At 32.3% G+C, this 20522-nt stretch overlaps 2 protein-coding genes across 2 annotated transcripts; one reads left to right on the forward strand and one right to left on the reverse strand.

Moving 5' to 3' along the window:
• Positions 1-1016: 1016 nt before the first annotated feature.
• Positions 1017-7622, reverse strand: LOC120330056 (crystal protein-like). The gene is made up of 11 exons (XM_039396869.2): positions 7524-7622; positions 6732-6852; positions 5966-6092; positions 5440-5650; positions 4926-5059; positions 4127-4335; positions 3561-3825; positions 2957-3114; positions 2376-2540; positions 2065-2213; positions 1017-1490 (listed from the first exon to the last, which is right to left on the reverse strand). The coding sequence occupies exons 1-11, from the start codon at positions 7600-7602 to the stop codon at positions 1222-1224; spliced, it is 1887 nt and encodes a 628-aa protein (XP_039252803.2). The 5' UTR covers positions 7603-7622; the 3' UTR covers positions 1017-1221.
• Positions 7623-13415: 5793 nt separating this feature from the next.
• Positions 13416-20494, forward strand: LOC120329202 (cholinesterase-like). The gene is made up of 11 exons (XM_078118604.1): positions 13416-13617; positions 14135-14255; positions 14778-14904; positions 15214-15424; positions 16286-16419; positions 17040-17248; positions 17557-17821; positions 18210-18367; positions 18855-19019; positions 19180-19328; positions 20226-20494. The coding sequence occupies exons 1-11, from the start codon at positions 13443-13445 to the stop codon at positions 20492-20494; spliced, it is 1983 nt and encodes a 660-aa protein (XP_077974730.1). The 5' UTR covers positions 13416-13442.
• The last annotated feature ends 28 nt before the right edge of the window (positions 20495-20522 follow it).

Consider the following 20522-nt stretch of genomic DNA (forward strand, 5'->3'; position numbering starts at 1 on the left):
CTTGCCCTTTTGCATAGTAACTATGGGGCGCCACCTACCGATTCAATCACTGAGAAATTCCACAACGACTTATTCATGCTTCCACAATTGCCATCACGGAGTAAACTGATTTCAATTGCTTAGCGATGTAGTGCGTAGAATGAAGAAGCTTTTTGGATGCCATCCACTACATATCTATCTGAAATGAGTACTGAACCAATTTTATTTCTGTGTAGCTAAAACTTTGTCCAGTATGCATGTATGACGGAAAGATCTAAAACCCCGTTATGGCCAAATTTTCGAAACTGTACTAGAACGTAGAGATCACCAACTTAACATTGTGTTTGCGTTTTTTACACAACTTTAGCGTGGATTGATTCTAGCTGTAAAAATAAAATATTCAGTTGTAATGACTTGACCAACCACCTAGATTTTGATTTTTTTTTTAAACTTTTTGTGCATAATTAAACATTGGTCTCTGTAAGGTTTGTAAAAGTGTAACACGGTAAAAAAAGGTGGATATCACTGTTATAGAGCATATACAGATATACACCAACCAAGTTGAAATTAGGAGGAACTCAGGGAAGTAATTTATTGATAACACGGACCGTCACTGTACGTAGATGGTAAAATTTTTAGTAAATTATTTTAACGCCAATGTGTTTTTACTGATGCCCGTAGTAAGATGAACTACGCATGGCCAACTAAGCTACATGGAAATTGCATATGTTACATAGTAATTTTAATTGAATATGGAACATGTTTAGTCAAATCTTAGGATATTCAGAAGCAGTATTACTCTCTGTCATAAAATTAATTAATTTTTCAATGGGAGTCATTGTCTTGGACATTTTAAAATTTCAGAATAGATTTTGGTACGAAACACTTTTTATATAAATACCAACACCCACATCAAGGACGTTCATTCTTATTGATTCAAAGGCGTGCACAGCTCAATAAGACATTCGGGTAAAATTTACCTGAATTTTAAGATGCGATCATGAGATACTGTTTTGAACCGCAGGCTGAAATGGGACCTGTGAGGACTCCTTTGAATCCATTTAGATTGAAATGAATATGTCTAAATATTGAGTTCTGTCTTCATAACTTTGATTTGATAAAAGTATATTTTGTATGTCAATCATCTAGTTTTTATATTTAACTTCATAATCTAATCTATAAATGTGACATGCAATTATTGTTCGAATTAATCCTAAAACATTTTCATGAAAGAATTCATAATCAACATTGTGTGAGGACACATACTAACGTCCCAAAAAGCAACGCTGTAACTGTCACGGAGGAACGTTGAATTGGGTGCATTGCGTGACTAGTTGTACTTTGTTCTTCGGTAGTGGTGTATATCGCTGTTTCTGTTGCAGTCGACATCGCGTGATCAAGTTGTCCGTAGTTACTACTATCCCAAAAATCACAGATTTCATCCTGAAATCCCTGTCTTACTTCACCGGATGGAGAATGGATGTACATATACAACCACGACTGGTTTCTGTCTGCATTCAAATATACGCTTCAATCACAGTAAAATGGTACTTAACGCCTAGAAGACATCTAGCATTTTACAACGCAAAGCTACAATCAAATATAGCATCCCAAAGCATGTCACTAAGTTCTTTTTTTCTTTTTTCTTTTAAAATCGTTCTGAGCGATTCGATTTTGTGAATTATGCCTTGAGATCGATATTTGGTGGACGGTAATGTGCAATACACACATTGCAACAACGTAAAACAGAAAACCAAAAAGCTTGGATATATGTGACGAAAATTTGCAAACTTACCTGATTTGGCTCAGATATTATACTACGCGCTACACATGGAATATATCAAAGTTAGGGTTGTCAAACAGTTTAAATGACTGTTACAATTTATTAGATTAAAATATTCTTCTATATTGTTAAGCCATTTTTACAACATAAACGACATGGGATTTTCTCCTTTTTGAATGAAGGTGCAAATACATCATTTTTGACGACGTCGCATATTTGAAACAATTTTAAGAATTCTAATGAGATATACATACTAATTGAAAAGTCAAACAAAAAAAATTTAAAGTGATAATTATAATTACCATTGCTAAATTTGTATTTTGGCCAAGATGGAAAGCTCCCCACAGAGTTGTTCAAGCCGCTCGAAGGATTTCCAGTTCGTACAAAACTGCCCCAATACGTGCTAAATTGATTCTCCACCGACAAATGCTTCTCAGTATAATTGTCCGGTCTAATTAAATGTTAAAATTACATCATTAAATTTCAATTTAGAACGACATTCAGATTTATTACCTCCCACGCATATATATGCTCATTTTGATTCTTTATTTGACAAAAATCTGATTGTATAAAGGTTAAATTTGTTAGAATTGAAAACAATAGTACATATTACCTGACGTCATCAAAAGTTCTAAAAATAAACTCAATTTCTGTCGCATGGAAAGCAAAGTAACATCCAGTCTTATTTCCACTATTATATTCAACACATTTTCCAGAGAGAATCTTCTCATCAAAGACGTAATAATATACAGAGGCAGAAGTTGTTTGCGATGCTAATCTGTCAAAAATTGTCTGTGGTGATACAGCTTATTGGTAGGTGACAATGGTAACTCTAACTAAGTCATCTTGTATAATAGTCAAAAAAGATGAATTTTATGAGGGAAAAATGTGGGTTGATATATTCTTAAAGTCCAAGAAGGAATGAAATCAGTTCATTGCTGTCAATAGAAATCAATAGATTGTTGGGTAACAGTTGAAACAATTACAAAAATGAACTAGTATTATACGGCATCTCTCATTGTACCATAAGATTCATCATAAGGGATCAAATTTTATCTAATCAAAGTTTCCGGTTCTTTCACTACCTGCATGTATTATGCTAATCTGCTGCTTGACTAAGGTTGCTGGATATTATGATCATTTCTATTTTTGATTCGATAAATTATACATATTGCGAAATAACCAAATTAATACCTTGCCATGAGCCTGCTAGGGCAATGAAATATGTATTCTGTCATTTCTTTCGAGAACGTTGCACGAAAATCTGCATAATTTGTAAAATAAATCTCTTTGTATTTATTGACGACAATACTAGAGATTTCTTTATCGGCGAAGATATTTGTGTTCATATCCTTAAAAGTAATATATTCAACAAATAATATTACTTGATGTCAGCAGTCACATATTCAACGTCAAAGAAATATCAATCAATGCAGGATTTAGAAAATCATGCTCAAAACGATTTCAAGAACCTTTTTTTTAAGAACTTATTGACATGCTTTAAATTTCTATAATTGATTGTAGCTTCACGTTGTGATATCTAGCAGCTAGATGGTTTCAATGCATTGATATTGTTATAAAAATTATTATGATTATGGAGATATTAGTATGTAAGCACAGCAGAGAAACATTAAATTCTTGATATTACGGTATGTTTTAAAATTTGAAGTTTGCATAATTATTACATGCGGTGAATGACGGAAAAAAATGACTACTAATGAAATGGAGAGGTTTGCGTATATAAGATCTAACAATCGGAAAATAAAAAGTTAGTTTATGGTATACTAAACGAACTCACCAAAAACACTTTCTCGTCGAAGCTGAAATCTTTTGGATATAGATATGCATCATTTGCCTGTTCTTCCGTTGTGACGCCGATAATCATATCCTTATCAGAATTCCATTTACCGCTTTTATATAAATTCATTGGCAAATCCTTGAACTCGACTCCGTCAATTACAGGTAGATAAGTTTCAATTGAATATAACCAATTTCCTTCTTGATGTTGAGTTGAGTTTTGTACTTGCGTAGTTTGATTGACAATCGTCTGCGGCGTAGAATTTCTGATTAAAAAACATCAAAACTAAAATCGTATACCATTATATTTGTATGTTTTCAATTTTAATGGGAGTCATTGAATTGCTGCGACGCCATATAACGTAAGCTATTCATTCTTGATACCTTGCTTTAGATATTTGTTTTCATGTTTTAAGTAATTGTATTTAGCCTATGAATAATATTAAACGAAATTTATAATACGTTACACTACTTTTCAATTCTTATGGAATATCTTTATCTAAAAAATTGAACATCTAAATTTGAATTTTATTGAAAGTGTTTTAATTAAACTAGTGTTTCACCTACAGCAAACAAGCTCTTTCATCCCCGGTACATCCTAAACTTTGTAACAATCTGTTAGTAATCCTCAGTGACATTTCCGGTGAAGGATAGTAAAATGAGGCAATAGCTGGATTACTTTGTTGAATTGAATTCGTGTAAAGATTTTTACTAATGTTGGAAAGTGTGTGAAACATGACTGATTGGGCTCCAGCACTGTTACCAAATATTGTGACCTTAATTAAATAAAATAAAAAGTAAAATGAACGTATTATATACTGAAAATATGAAAATAGTAGAGCAGCAATTGGATGTTTTCCTCTTGTGAATACTTTCTACGACGACTTGGTCATTTTTTTCGTCCTATTTCGATGTTAAATTTCTAGGTTCGCAGTTATAAAACACTGAAAATAGTTAGTTGCACCATTTCCTATATTCATTGGCGCTACTAAAAATTTGGTGATATGGTTCATAACGTATCGCTTAAAACAAAAAATGAAGTTAATACAAAAGCTCTGAAAAATTGAATAATATTAAACTATTTCATAGTTTTTCAGGTATTATATTAATAAAAAATAAAATGGCTGAAAAGCACATGAAAAGTTACGATCATTTTTTAATTTTTTCCTATGTTTTAATGACTGTAAATCTTCCTTAGTACAAGTGTGACATAAATTATATAGCAATTATATTATTTATTTTCTTCATTATGGGTATTTGGCCAACATGGGTAGTTCAGCGTAGAATCTAGGTTTTCAGTGTATACATGTGCCAATACGTTATTAATTAGCTATTGATATATTTAAGAGTGTGGGCTACACTCAACCTTAGTTTTGTCTCCTCCAAAGTTAGCAATGTTATCTTGAACCCATCTCATAGCAAGTTGTTGGTCTTTCAGACCTTGGTTTCCTTTTATGTCATCCTGGCCCGTTTCTTGATGACTCAGAAATCCAAATGGTCCTGATGTGAACATAACGTTGATTTTAAACTGTATAATTATCTAGATTTTATCACTTTGTTATCTTTGAGAAACCTATATTGACTTAATATTCACTGAAAACCCACATTATGCATATTGCAATTAGTAGCACGGGAAGAATTGTGTAAGGAATAAGTTTGAAAAAGCAATCATATGTTCTAAACTATATACTCTCACCAAACCAGAAGTTGTTGCTAAGTGCCCTTTCCCTACATTTTTTCGTTACAAAATATTGTTGGATAGATATTCTAATTGCATTGATCGGTTAGGTTTTTATTTACAGCGTTAAACAAATTCTAAATTTATTTTTTAAATGTCAATTGAACTGCATTTATTGCTGAGTATGAATTTCTCCCCTCACCCAAGCGATAGTTGATTGTTACTACAACGGTTCCTGTAACATTCGCTAGTTCTCTTCCATCATGTCGTGGCTGTGTCGCGGAATTGATAATGAAAAATCCACCATGAATATAGAAGAGCACGGGGAGCCTTTCAGATGGTGGTTTTGTTGCATTTTTAAGATTCATAGACGCCGGAGTAAATACGTTCAATATAAGGCAGTCTTCTTTCATCTAGAGTTAGACCATTTATCACATTTATTCTTGGGGTTGATGATTCATTTTTAAAACATCATCTGTGTTGTCAGTTGTGTTATTAGAAATGTGAAATTGTCAAAAATATGTCAATATGGTTCTGTCATTTTACTTCTAATGATGAATTTATCATGAATCAATCATATTCGATTGACTGAACAATGAAAATGGTATGTGTACTAAAATGTCATTGGTATGTACCAAAATGAAGTTGCGTTTAAATTTTTCTTAATTAATTATTGTTTATATTTTGATGGGATAATGCCTTTGGTTAACAAAAAAAATTTAGATTACGTTTAGCCGGCATCGATTTTCAGAAACAAAAGCACAAGCTTCTTCATACTGATAACATTGAAGAAAGTTATTGTTTGTTCCATTTATTTCATTATTTGGGGTCGTTATCGGCTTTGGAGCCTGGTACCTGTAGTATGAAATGGAAAAAAAAATTGGATGAGTCAATGTATGATTGCAGGAAATCGGAATGTTTTAAATAGTTTTGTTAAAACGGGAAATTTAATACAGAAGAATATCTTTGACATCTATGACACATGTTATATCTCTGGCAACGGAGTTGTTAGCGACACAATTGTAAACTATAGCTGATAGGGCCAAACTAAAAAATACCGTTGGTTACCGCCAGAATCAGTAAAATGGTTTGTTAGAGACCGAGTATATCGCAAGAAATTAATAACGTATAGACAAATACATCCTTTTAAATGAACATATTGTATGAAAATCGAATCAAAATCTGTTGCGTTATCTACTATTATGAAATAAATAGCCGATGATGTTCATCGACTATTCAAAAACTAGGAAGATATCAATGTGGAAAAATAATTAGGAATTTTACGACAAAAAAAAAGTGTATATAGCAGCCAATTGATATGAGAATATTTGTTTCACGACTTACTTGCTCCTGTTATGGCATTTCAGTATGCTTATTATCCGAACTTATTTTAGAAATTAATGTTTTTCATATATATATATATACCGAACATCATACACTTATGTCTTACTCTTACTGGACTCATATTATCCATACATATAATGGTTGTAGTACCTTAAGTTGCCCAAAGGTGGTTGAGCATACGGAATCTCCCAAAATGCATTCGATTCAACTGTCGTAGCTCCAGTAACGAGGCCAGATGTTGTCTGTACTTGTGGGTAATCCAGAGTGATATCTGAAAATGACAAGATTTACTTTGTAATACAACTATTTCGTTGTAAAAGTAAATAAGGTTACTCGATAAAGTCGCTAACATATTTGTGTGGATGTAGGGCACGATATGAAAAATAACAATGACTGAACGTTCACGTCATTTGAATGTATTCTTGAAAAAACATATGGAAGACAATGGCCGAAAATTGATTTGACAGTTTCCCAAAGATATAGTTTATTTGCCGTACGTTGCGCGTCCGCATAGTCTATTTGAGAAGATACCACATTATTTTACAAAGTTTTTCCCCATTCTTCACGCTGCATTTTATTATCTGAGTTCATTAACCTCGGAGATCCACTAGAGAATATTGTCTTAGATAGCCATAGACGTAACATAAAGGAGATTCGTTAATGATTTGCTATCTTACTAAACAGCCACTTATATTTTAATGTATATTTTTCAGTCGCGAGCATATGATAGAAAAAAATACTTGTAAAACAATAGATATGACAATAATTCAGTCATAGTTTTGTGATATAGTTTCGGTGTCCACACATGGGTTATTGACAATAAAATATAGTATATTATATATAATCAACCATTTATCCTTCTTAAATCAGAAGCTTTGCCCGATTGAAACTTATCTCTCATTTTTGTGAAGCAATGAATATCGAGAAGAAACAGTCGCAAACCTTCTGTAATCTTGTTTGCTTCGCAGCCAGTGATTATGATTCCTAGAAATATACTTCCCACAAATACGTTGAATGTCATAATGTTTTATAAATATATTCTAAAATTTGTGAAATATTAGGAAAAAACTTCAAACTGCATTCTCTTAATTGTTCGATTTCCTGCTTCATTTATGCGTTTTTATTCATTTATAGCCCTCTATGTGGCTGTAACTGACTTCTTTCTTTTGTTTGTGCTAGCTTTTGATATTTTTGTCAATTACAAAAGTGGACAAATAATAATGCTGCATATATGTCCTGTTTCCTGTTCCAAATCAGACGGGCCGAACCTTTTTCGTCTCACGGGCCACTTTCACGTGACGAAATTCGTTGCTGGCCGCAATCGTTTGTACCAAACATTAATACCAGCTAAGTCCTGATTTCGGTGTAGGTCATTTAAATAGCACATGAAAGGCAAGTTTATCAACATAAAATCAATCAAGTTAATAATTTCTTTCTGGTTACTGTGCAGGGCTGGCAAATTATTCGAATATCAAGTCAAATATTAGAATAGCAGTTTACTATTCGAATATCTGGTAACACGTGCGTGGATGACACTCGCGGGCCACCGGATCAAAGAATTAATCATTAGATTCATTACACAACACACTTGCGGTTTTTTGACGAACACACACACATCACGTCAAAATTGAGTGTAATATTTGCGTTATAGTGTTTTTATTCATTCATTTTCAGTAGCTATGATACTGCGTCAATGTTTGAATAAGCATAATGTGCGCCAATGTCGCGGGAATATCAAGTTAGGTGGGTCGTTTTGTAAAATTTGAAACACCTGTACAAGTATTTAATGAAGTGACATTACAAAGATTTCTGGACGAATAGCCTATATATACTAATTTGTGACTAATATGTAGCAATGTCAACTTCCTCAGAATTATTGACGGATACGACTTTAGTGAAGACATTTCCGAAATCTTATTTAACGCAAACATAACAAAACCAAAGATATTGTTGACTTTTCATTTTGCCTTTGCGATAACCTATAATTGCGCTCAGCGTTCGTCCCCAGTGATCACACAATATCTTTCGAGTTCTTCGAACAGAACGTACAGTTTTGCGAGAAAAAAAAACTGACTTCGATGTCCACCAGGGTGCAAGACTTGACACATACGTAATAATTTGAACCGGCATTTGAATGTAGATAGATGGCAGAAATATCACACCAAAATCACGAAACATACTTAAGCCTATATATTGATATATAAAATAGTGAAAATTTAAAAAGTCTGCTTACAAACATTATAGGCGGGCCGCAATAAACAGTTTGGCGGGCCGCGGGTTGAGCAGCCTTGTTCTAAATAAACTTGTTAAATTTACATTTTTTGCTATATTTTACTGATAAAGAGAGAGACAGCAGTATTTTGTCAATTCAGGTGAATACAATACATCATGTATACCGCTTTAGGAAGTTTCTACTTTAACATGCGATATATATTCCTCAGAAAATTCTCCCGATATTTTACTATTGAATTTTTTTCATGATTGGTTTGAAGTGTTGGCGATTATAAACTTGTTCACATGTTTGAAGACGTCGTTTTTAATGAAATTATTTAATCACATGCCGCTTGCACAGATAGTCTACTAATGATTTTAGCCTATATAAATAATCACGTCGTTTGCGAGAATTTTGATTACCGCAACCAAACTAAAGCTCCTCGGAAGATAAATGCAAAACTAAGAAAACGAAGCTGCTTGAACATCTGTCTGAGCGACTGCAGAAACTGCAATTGGTATATTATTTTAAGTGATTCAATACAATAGTCTTGCTGCACACTAAGACAAATATATCTCTGTAACGTTTCGTCTGACCAAGGTCAGACTTCCTCATAGTTCAATTTAATCGATAGCACATGTATGTCATTGTTGGCATCTTTTTGATTGATTGTGGTTAAGGGAAAATCTAAATGTTGAGTAGCTGAGATTGCTATTGTTGCACAATAAATACCTGTATTGTATTTTGAATTATTTTAATAATAGACAGTAGAATGGACATCAAAAAAGCCAAGAAAAAGCCAAACGGAAATTCTGACGCCAAACGTGTTTCCAAAAAGCCAAAATAATGAAATTTGGCGTTAAAAAAACCAATATGGCAACCTTGGTATTGACACACGATATTAGGCACTTCATTTTTAAACCTTGGCAGAGGAAAAACTTGCATTTGTTACGTGATAATGTGCTTTATCGGTCGTGCCAAGACTCAAATACTGTATGTGTATGTTGTATTTTCCGGATGTAAAGTTACTGTATTCTCCCTGTTGCAAAACACACAAATGGTTTGAGACAATTTTTAAGGGCATTTCAATAAAATTCACATCAGACGCGATCGACTGCTAGACCCGTGGCGATAGACCGGTCGATCGCGATTGACGTGCTATTGCTGATAAATAAAAGTATGAAGTGTTCATGCAAAGTCAAACAATAACAAATATCTCTATTCAAAGATCCATGTCAGGTGCGTCTTTATATACTCTGTTCCTATAAACATGGCTGCATTCTAACAGTAAATGATCCCAAGAAGAAAACTAAATTTCCCAGATCAGAAATACAAGAGGAACTAAACAGTAAACTAGTTAGTGATATCTCCAGTAATATTGATAATGTAAGCTGTATAAGCTGCAACTAAAGTCTGTAATATTCAAACAATCTTTCAAATAATCTTTCTATAAACAGTCGAATAAATTTTTTACTTCTTTTATTTAATATACAATATTTACAAAACCCTTATAATAAAATTTGAATTTTGATAAATTTGTATTTGAGATTACTCTGTCTATATAAAAAATGATTAAGTGTCAAAAATTAATATTAATAGAATAATATTGAAAGAAATAAAATCGTAGCTTCAAGATAGAACATGTGAAATAAATAAAGTAAAAAATAAATTTGAAAAAAAAAAAAATTTCCGAACTTTATTATTGTTGTTCTAACTACTTATGCAGTTAAATATTCAGAATATGAATACTACGAAACTGATAGTGTTATGTTTAACCTCACACCTGCAGATATTTCAATGCCAAGTCACGATTAAAATTGTCTTCACTTTCTTTCTTTTCTATAATTTTTGCGTCTAAACTCGAAGAATGGTTAAAAAAGTTGGTATTTTTAAATTCTACGTTTTTCCGCAAAATTATATATCAATCCTAGTTTTAACTGAAATCCTTAAAAATCTTTTTACCTGTGTAAAATTTCCTATTATACATTGCCCGACAGTTTTCATTTGACAAACTAAAATTTGGTGAAAACATTATATATAATCTCAAACACAATATTTTCTTTTTTCTCACATTTGAAAATATTTTGTACCGATTTTTCATCAATTAGTCGTTCCTGAGTAGCAAATAGCTTAAATTCAATAAAAGCCGTTCCAAACCTTAAAAAGACTTGGTTCAATAACGCGATCCTTTAAAATGCGATTCAGCGTAGCGATAAATGCGATATAAAATAAAATAGTATTGTCCTGGGTTAAAGAAGCGTGAAGTATAAACTGAACCTCAAAACCTATAACCTAGGTTTTAATTGTGCTCTTATTTTATTGGAAATCGCCACGGTGGCTTTATGTAAGTATCGTCCTCGATTCACCTTAAATAAGTTACATAATTGTTCCCAATTTTCTCAAGTGAACAATTAGAAAAGATGACAAAGATATACTAGGTCTAAAACTAGGTTGTACACACATTTAATTATTCGCCGTACCAAATTTTTACCTGTTGTCCGCCGTATCGTGGACTGTTTGTACGTATCACGAATTGCAATATTCTAAGTGCATTGTTTTACCCGAATTGTAATACACTTGGTAATAGTCCTGACTGTGTTGGTTTTGTAGCAATGGTTGATCGAAATGTCCATTTAACTTTTGCCCAAAAATATTGGGTGGTTGGACAATAAAAAAATTAGTGAAATAGGTCTTCAATTGCATTTTCACAAAATCCACAAAAATTCGAATTCGCCAAGTTAAATTCATATAAAATATTATTTAGTACAATGGCCTTCAGAAAAAATTTAGTTTGATAAGATTTTAGTTTAGTTTCAATTGTTGAATTGTAATTACAGCCAATTAAATTCGTTGGGTAAATTTAGATTTTCTTTCCAAAACCCTTGTTGTTTTTCCGTGGGAATAAATTTATTTTCTATAATACGTTTATACGATGAGCGGCACGTATTTTCACATAATGTACTGGATAAAAATTCATTAAAATCAGACATATTTATATTCTGTAAACAATTAAGATCACTAGAATTCAACATTCTGGTATGCAGCCAATTAATTCATAGTAGTTATAGTAGTATTTATCGATACTCATTTACATTATATTCTATACCGTAACGTTCTATCAGTTGAAAATAAGGGAATAGAGAATTTCTGTTCACCAAGTGGTGTAATTTACAGACTGCTTGTTCTTTCCATTTTTTTTTCATTAAAAATGGCATTCTTGCATGTTGCAATTTATTGTTGTACCATAATGATTCATTGGATATTGGCATTACATGTGCCAACTCGCATGAAGAGAGAGTTATACCATAAATTTCCTTTTAGTAAACAATGTATTTCTATATCTCGTAAATGATAAAGTTTAATTGTTTTCCAATTACTCTCTCTCGACTCATCAATCAGGTGATACAACCATTTCAGTTTTTTAGAAATAATGACACTTTCAACATCTACCGTATCAATTCCACATTTCATTTTCGGGCTAATCAGTGTTTTACGCTTGACTCTTTCCCAATTTGAATTCCACAAAAAACGAAATATTATGGAAGAATTCAGTGATTTTACGAATTTTTCGGGTATCGTAACTGGTAAAAATGTAAATTGATATGTAAAAAGGAATAGAATTATTGATTTGATTACACACACTTTTCCCAGAATTATAAAATTTGAAAACTCACTTGATATGGCCCTTCGAATAGGGATTTTTATTATTATTTGACTTTCCATGAACTCGTTGTTATTCATTTGTCAAAAAGTAATTATTATTTTTTTAATGCATCCGGGAAGGAATTTTTTCTCTTCTCTTCATTTATCATCAATCTTCCTCTGGTATATCGCAATGGTGTAGTTATAAAAGATTACAGTTTACGATTTAGTTTCATTCAGTTTTCTTATTTGTTTAGTGCAATAAAATTTATTTACACTAAAGACATTGTTATAAAACAGGAAATACGGTGTGAATAAATATTTGCATTCCAGCTTTAAAACGGTCAAAAGGCAAACAGAGATAGTATATTTTTTCGGATAATACTCATAAAAACTACATAAAATCTTTCTTGACATGATTAAATCATTGATCTAGTTCGCCAGGGTGCTTTTAACACTGTAGTTTTAAATGGCAAGATTAATTTAGTATTGTAAGTGATGGAGGTCGTATTAGCTATATTCGAATCTTCAAGTTATAATCTTTGAGCAAAAGTTGCGTTCAAGTTATCAGTTTTGCATGATTAACACAATTGAAGTATTTTCTGGTTTATTTTAGCAAGCATTTTAACTGATTTGGATTTTAAGAACTATCCGCAATATCCTTTCCACTTTAAAACAAAGGTTTCACAATTTTACGTTTAAAATGACATTTCTATATTAACGATATTCTGTGAATCAGTAAAATATAGCAAAAAGGAAAGAATTAACAATTTATACAAAATATGAAACAGGATCTATCTGCAGCAATATTGTTTTTCCCACTGTTGTCATTGACAATATCAAAAGCTAGCACAAACAAAAGAAAGAAGTCAATTACCGTCACATGGTGGGCTATTGAATCAATAAAACACGCCATAAACAAAGCGATCAATTGAGCGAATACTAGAATACAGATTGAAGTTTTGTTATAATATTTTAGAATTTTTAGAATATATCTATAAAATACAATGGCCTTCAAAGTATTTGTAGGAAGTATATTATTAGGAATTATAATCACTGGTGGTAAAGCAAACAAGGTCACAGAAGGTTTGCGACTGTTTCTTCCCGATATACTTCGCTTTGCAAAAGAGGAAAGAGGAAAGTTTACATCAGACAAAGCTTCTTATTCAGAAAGGATCAATGGTTCGTTATATATTAAATATTATAATTTATCGTTATTTTTCAAGTATTTTTCTCAGCTATATGCTCGTCGCTAAGAAACATACATTAAAATATAAGTGGATGTTTAGTAACAAATATTATTTAATTTTACGTCTATCGCTATCTAAGACAATATTCATCAATAGAGGCTATCTTCAAGGTTAAAGGACTCAGAGGATGAATAAGATGTATGGTGAAAAAAGTGTGAAAAGTTTGGTAATTGGTGTAAAATAATTTAGTGTGTTCCCAACTACACTATATAAGAGCGCAAAGTATGGCAAATAAACTATATCTTTGAGGATCTGCTAATTCAATTTTCGTCTATTGCCTACCAAATGTTTTTTCGAAAATACCTTCAAACGACGTGAACGTTCAGATTGTTTTCTCAATGTCTGTTCCTACGTATATGCAAAGAGTATGAGTAATGAGCTTTTATGAGTAATCTTATTTACTTTTATAACACAATAGTTGTGTAGCAAGAAAATCCTGTCATTTCCAGATATCACTCTGGATTACCCACAAGTACAGACCACGTCTGGCCTCGTTACTGGAGCTACGACAGTTGAATCAAATGCTTTTTGGGAGATACCGTATGCTCAACCACCTTTGGGCAACTTAAGGTACTACAACCAATATATTTGTGGGTAATATCAGTCCAGTAAGAAGAAGGTGTTGTGTATGATGTGTGATATGTATATAAAAAAGGACCTCCCAATTAAGTCGTGAAGCGAATATTCTCATATCAACTGACTGCTATATACACTATCTTTTTGTCGTAACTATCTTCTTATCTATTCCAGAAGAGGTAATACCGCGCCAGATTTTGATTCAATTTTTGTACAATTTGGCCATTCAAAATGATGTATTTGTCTACGGTATTAATTTCTTGTGATATACTAGAGTCTCGAGAAACAACAAACTTCACTGATTTTGACGGGAAAGAACAATATTTTTTAGTTTGGACCGACCTATCAGCTAGTTTACAATTGTGTCGCCAACAACTCCGTTGCCAGAGATGTAAATTGTCATTGATCTCGAAGATATTCTTCTGCAATAAATTTATTTAACAAAAGTATTTCAAGTATTCAGATTTCCTGAAATCATACATTGACTCATCCATTTTTTTCTATTTTATACTACAGGTACAAGGCTCCAAAGGCGATCACGACCCCAGATAATGAAATCAATGGAACAAACAATAACTTTCTTCAATGTTATCAGTATGAAGAAGCTTGTGCTTCTGTTCCGGAAGATCTATGCCGGCTAAACGTAATCTAAAAGTTTTTGTTTTATCAAAGGAATTAACTTATGAAAAGTAAACAATATTAAAATTTAAAAAAATATTAAACGCAACTTCCTTCTGGTACATACCATACCATTTTAATACATATACCAATTTTAATGTTCAGTCAAACAAATATGATCACGTCAGAATAAATTTATTATTATAAGTATAATTACTAAATTTTATTGACACATGTTTGACAATTTGCATTTCTAATAACACAATTGACAACACAGTTCATGGTTTAAAAATGAATCATAAACTCTAAGAATAAGATATGATAAATGATCTAGATGAGAGAGGACTGCCTTATATTGAACGTGTTTACTCCGGCATCTATGGATCTCAAAAATGCAACAAAACCACCATCTGAAAGGTTTCCTGTTCTCTTCTATATTCATGGAGGATTTTTTACAATCAACTCAGCGACACAGCCACAACATGATGGAAGAGAACTCGCGAATGTTACGGGAACCGTTGTAGTAACAATCAACTATCGCTTGGGTGAGTGGAGAAATCTAATTACCAATAAATGCAGTTCAACTGATTTTATAAAATAAGTTTAGAATTTGTAACGGCTGTAAAGGGAAACTTAAATAGTTTGTGTCATTACTATGATAGATTGATCAAAGGTAAGTATTGTAAAGCATTAAATGAAGATTCAATCATTAAGTGGAATTGTCGAGCTCCATGTTATTCTAATGATATTTGGTAAATCTATCTGTACACAACTGTGTCTGAATAATCACTGCTCGATCTCTCAGAGTATCCATCGTTATATAATTCTTTTGTTGTTGCAGTCGTCGTTGATGTTTAACGCAAATTGTTTATATATATATATATATAACATAATTTAGAATTAATATTGATTTATAATATTATACGTCAAAAAGATTCTAATCAAATAAAATAAAAGTTTATCTTATCTCGAAAGTAACTCGACATCATCTATTTAAAAGGACATCCCACCAGTCGGCACCAGTGGGGAAATTTAGCCGACAAAATTTAGCAAGTTTGTTTATAACATTTATCAAAGTTTTAATATTGCCACTGTAACAATATATTGGAGGGAAGAGGCACCTAAAGAAAACTTCTGGTTTGTTGCAAAACAAATTACTTGAGAGACTCAACGGTTTAGGTGAATGCTGACAGGAATTATTTGATTGATTGTATGATTGCATCTTCAAAATTTCTGTAGTATTAAGCCAACTTATTTCTTACAAACTTTTCGCGTGATACTATATGTGCAATAAGAATAATGTGAGTTTTTGGTAAACATAAAGGCAATAAAGATTCCATAAAGTTCACAAAGTGATGAAACGTAGATAATTTTTTATTTTAAAATTAATGTTTTGTTCAATTCAGGACCATTTGGATTTCTGAGTCATCAACAAACAGGCCAGGATTACATAAAAGGAAACCAAGGTCTGAAAGACCAACAACTTGCTATGAGATGGGTTCAAGATAACATTGCTAACTTTGGAGGAGACAAAACTAAGGTTGAGTGTACACTCTTAAATAGATCAATGCAATAATCAATGAAGTATATATATTAAATGTTGACACATGTAGACTGAAAAAATAATGGTGAGCTGTTACAAGTTGAATGGTAAACTGCACCATTTAGCTGAATACCAATAAAGAAGGAAAACAAATATTTACAAACGAAAAAAATCCACCTCCACACCTGTACTAAGGTATATTAACGATCAATTGAACACAAAGAAATGATTGTGCCGTTTCATGTGGTTTTCAACAATTTTATTTTCATTGTAATATCACATCAAAGAAGCTATGAAATAGTTTTATAGTATTTAATCTTTCAGAGTTTTACCGTGGGTATCATCTAGTCTAGTCTATATTATCTTTATTTGTTATGTTACGCAATACGTTAAAAATAATATTGCCGATTTTTTGGTAACGGCATTGAATATAGAAGATGATGATAATATTGCAGTGTTTTTCAACTGCGAACCGTTATATTTAACATCATAATGAGACGAAAAAAAAACCAGGTCGTGGTAGAAAATATATGATAGTTAAACATCCAATTACTGCTCATATTTTTCTATTTTAGTATGTAGTACGTTCTCCTTATTTTTTATTTGATCTTATTAAGGTAACAATATTTGGAAACAGTGCTGGAGCGCAATCTGTCATGTTCCATACACTTTCCCCCATCAGTAAATATCTTTACACAAACTCAATTCAACAAAGTAATCCAGCTGCTTATTCATTTTATTATCCTTCACCGGAGATGTCACTGAGGATTACTAACAGATTGTTACAAAGTTTAGAATGTACCGGTGACAAAAGAGCATGTTTGCTGTAGGTGAAACACTATTTCAAAACACATTTATTAAAATTTCATTTCAAATGTTCACATCGTGAAGATTGATAAATTAAGTTATATTCTTATATAAAAATATTTTATATATATATATATAACAATTGAAAAGTAGAGTAATGTATTTTAAATTCATCTAACATTTTCTATAGGTAAAATGCAATTACTTACAAATACGGAAACAAAATCCCAAATCGAAAAGAAAAAAAAGCATACCTAATGCTTCCTAGTAACATTGTTTACATCCAGATATAATAAAATAGAATTTTAGTTTTGATGTTTCATTTAGAAATTCTACGCCCCAAACGATTGTTAATCAAACTATGCAAGTACAAAACTCAACTCAATATGAAGAAGGATATGGGTTATATTCATCCGAAACTTATCTACCTGTAATTGACGGAGTCGAGTTCGAGGATTTGCCGATGGAGTTATATGGAAGCGGAAAATGGAATTCTGATAAGGATATGATTATCGGTGTTACAACAGAAGAACAGGCATATATGGCATATTCATATTCAAAAAATTTCAGCTTCGACGAGGAAGTGTTTTTGGTAAGTTGGTTTAATTATACCAGAAATTTATCTTTTTAACTTTCCTCACTTAGAACTTGTAAACGCATCACCTCCGCATATAACTCATTTTTCAGTCATGCACCGTACATGATAATTTTAAAAATGTCAAATTATAAAACATAATATTGAGAATTTAATACTAATCATAATAATTCTAATAACAATATCAATGCATTGGAAACATCTAGATTCTAGCATATCACAACGCAAAGCTACAATCAATTATAGCAACTCAAAGCATGTCAATAAAAGCTTTTCTCAAAATCGTTTTGAGAAATTTTTCCAAATTTCGCATTGATCGATATTTTGTTGACGTTATGTATGTGTATATCAAGTGATATTGTTTTTTTAATACATTACTTTTTAGAATTTGAATACAGATATCTTCCCTGATAAAGAAATATCTAGTACTGTCGTCAATAAATACAAGAAGATTTATTCTACAAGTTCGGCAGATTTTCGAGAAACGTTCGCAAAGGAAATGACTGAATACATATTTCATTGTCCCAGCAGACTGATGGCAAAGTATTTGTTCATATTGCAATGTGTATTCATCGAATCAAAAATAGAAATAGAAAATAGAAACTCATAATATCCAGGATACAACTTTAGACAAGCAACAATTGAGCGTTAGACAGACAGGTAGTGGAAATACCTGGAACTTTTACCAGATAATGTTCGACCATTTCTGGTGGATGTAATAGTACAATGAGAGATGTCGTATAATACTAGTACTGTAGAGATCAGATCTCACTACACGTTGGTTGTTGATCGGTTGGTCTTATATTTTGAGTCTGGCACGAGTTTTGACCGACAAGAGTTTTGTCCCAAGTTTTGGAGCCCAAGTTGTCAACCTGGCAATAGCCCCTGGCAATATAGAATAGTCCGTAGTTAAATACAGTTTTTGCCCCCCTGCGCGGAGGAAGTCAAGGTTACTGTCGAATGTACAAGTTAATTTAAATAAAATTGTAACCCACCAATAAGCTTAATTACCACGGACAATTTTTGACAGATTAGCATCGAGAACAACTTCTTCATCTGTATATTATTACGTCTTTGATGAAATGGTTCTCTCTAAAACGTGTGTTGATTATAATAGTGGAAATGAGAGTGGATGTTACTTTGCTTCCCATGCGGCAGAAATTGAGTTTGTTTTTAGGACTTTTGATGAAGTCAGGTAATATTTACTATTGTTTTCAATTATAACAAATGCAATCTTAAAGGTCAGATTTTTGTTAATTAAAGAATCAAAATGAGCATATATATGCGTGAGAGCTAATAAATCCCAAAGGTGGCTCTGAATTGAAATTTAAAAATGTATTTTATCATTTAATTAGGCCGGACAATTATACTGATAAACAATTGTCGGTGGAGAATCAATTTAGCACTTATTGGGGCAGTTTTGTACAAACTGGAAATCTTTCGAGTGGTTTGAACAACTCTTTGGGAAGTTTTCCATCTTGGCCAAAATACAAATTCAGCATTGGTAATTATAATCGTCAATTCAATATTTTTTTGTTGAATTTTAAAATTAGTTTGTATATCTCATTGAAATTCCTTAATTAAATTGTTACAAAAATGTGACGTCGTCAAAAATGAGGCATTTGTACCTTCATCCAAATACTTCAGAAACTCCGTGTTGTTTTGTCGTGGAAATGTTGTTAAGAAAGCTTAAAAATACAAAAGAATACTTGAATCTTATAAATTTTGACGGTCGTTTAAACTATCTGTTGGAGTTTGTGACAAGCCTAAGTTTTATATCATGTTCAGTGCATAGCATAATGTTGGAGTCAAAACATCTAATTTTACAAAGTTTTGTTAAATTAAAATGATCTTTTTCAGCGTTTCTGATTGCACTGTTATAATGATTTGTTGTTGTCGTTGGATGATTGTTATTGTGGAGAAATAATCAAATTTCCCGCTACTTAAACTTAAATACAGTTGATGTTCTTTGGTGTTACTCTACCGTTACCGATGCGCGACCTTCGTGCAGTGATGGGATTCAAAGTTTTAGTTCGCTTTTGTGTCGAACTCACTGACAGCAAGTTCACTCATTTCAGAAAACCAGACCGAACTTAACCCTATACGTCATATTTACTATAATGTATGTCTTTGCGTAAGCTGCACCAACATGACACGCTTCATAAATCTAATACAAGAATTTCGAAACGCCAAATAAAACAATAGTCGTCAGTTCAAAAAAGGGTTCGCCAATAACCATTACATTCCAAGAACGGGCCCCCTCAAATTCCTACGATCTTCCTGAATCCCATCGCTGCCTTCGATCCCATATATTTGATCATTTCCCTCTTGTTTAGAAGTGAGTAAGGGTGTAGGTGTTAATTACCATTTTACCCGCAATAAAGCGTCTATTTTTATGCAGATAGAAACCAGTCGTGGTTGTACATGTACATCCATTCTCCATCCGGTGAAGTAAGACAGGGATTTCAGGATGAAATCTGTGATTTTTGGGATAGTATTAACTACGGACAACTCAATTACACATTACCGACTGCAACAGAAACAACACTATTCACCACTACCGAAGTACTAAGTACAACTAGTCACGCAATGCACCCAATTCATGGTATCACTGTGACAGTTACAGCATTGCTTTTTGGGACATTAATGTGTGTCCTCACACAATGTTGATTATAAGTTTTTCATGAAAAGGTTAATT

Source organism: Styela clava, chromosome 12 (assembly GCF_964204865.1).
Source record: "Styela clava chromosome 12, kaStyClav1.hap1.2, whole genome shotgun sequence".
Classification (NCBI taxonomy): domain Eukaryota; kingdom Metazoa; phylum Chordata; class Ascidiacea; order Stolidobranchia; family Styelidae; genus Styela; species Styela clava.

What these genes read in the sequence shown, in the direction of transcription:
- LOC120329202 (XM_078118604.1), top strand. Translation starts at nt 13,443, where the DNA reads ATGGCCTTCAAAGTATTTGTAGGAAGTATATTATTAGGAATTATAATC. An exon ending in AAGATCTATGCCGGCTAAAC is followed by an intron (nt 14,905 to 15,213) that starts GTAATCTAAAAG and finishes TAAATGATCTAG; the next exon opens with ATGAGAGAGGACTGCCTTAT. An exon ending in AACAATCAACTATCGCTTGG is followed by an intron (nt 15,425 to 16,285) that starts GTGAGTGGAGAA and finishes TGTTCAATTCAG; the next exon opens with GACCATTTGGATTTCTGAGT.
- LOC120330056 (XM_039396869.2), bottom strand. Translation starts at nt 7,602, where the DNA reads ATGACATTCAACGTATTTGTGGGAAGTATATTTCTAGGAATCATAATC. An exon ending in AAAATCGATGCCGGCTAAAC is followed by an intron (nt 5,651 to 5,965) that starts GTAATCTAAATT and finishes GTCTAACTCTAG; the next exon opens with ATGAAAGAAGACTGCCTTAT. An exon ending in AGAACTTTTGATGACGTCAG is followed by an intron (nt 2,214 to 2,375) that starts GTAATATGTACT and finishes ACATTTAATTAG; the next exon opens with ACCGGACAATTATACTGAGA.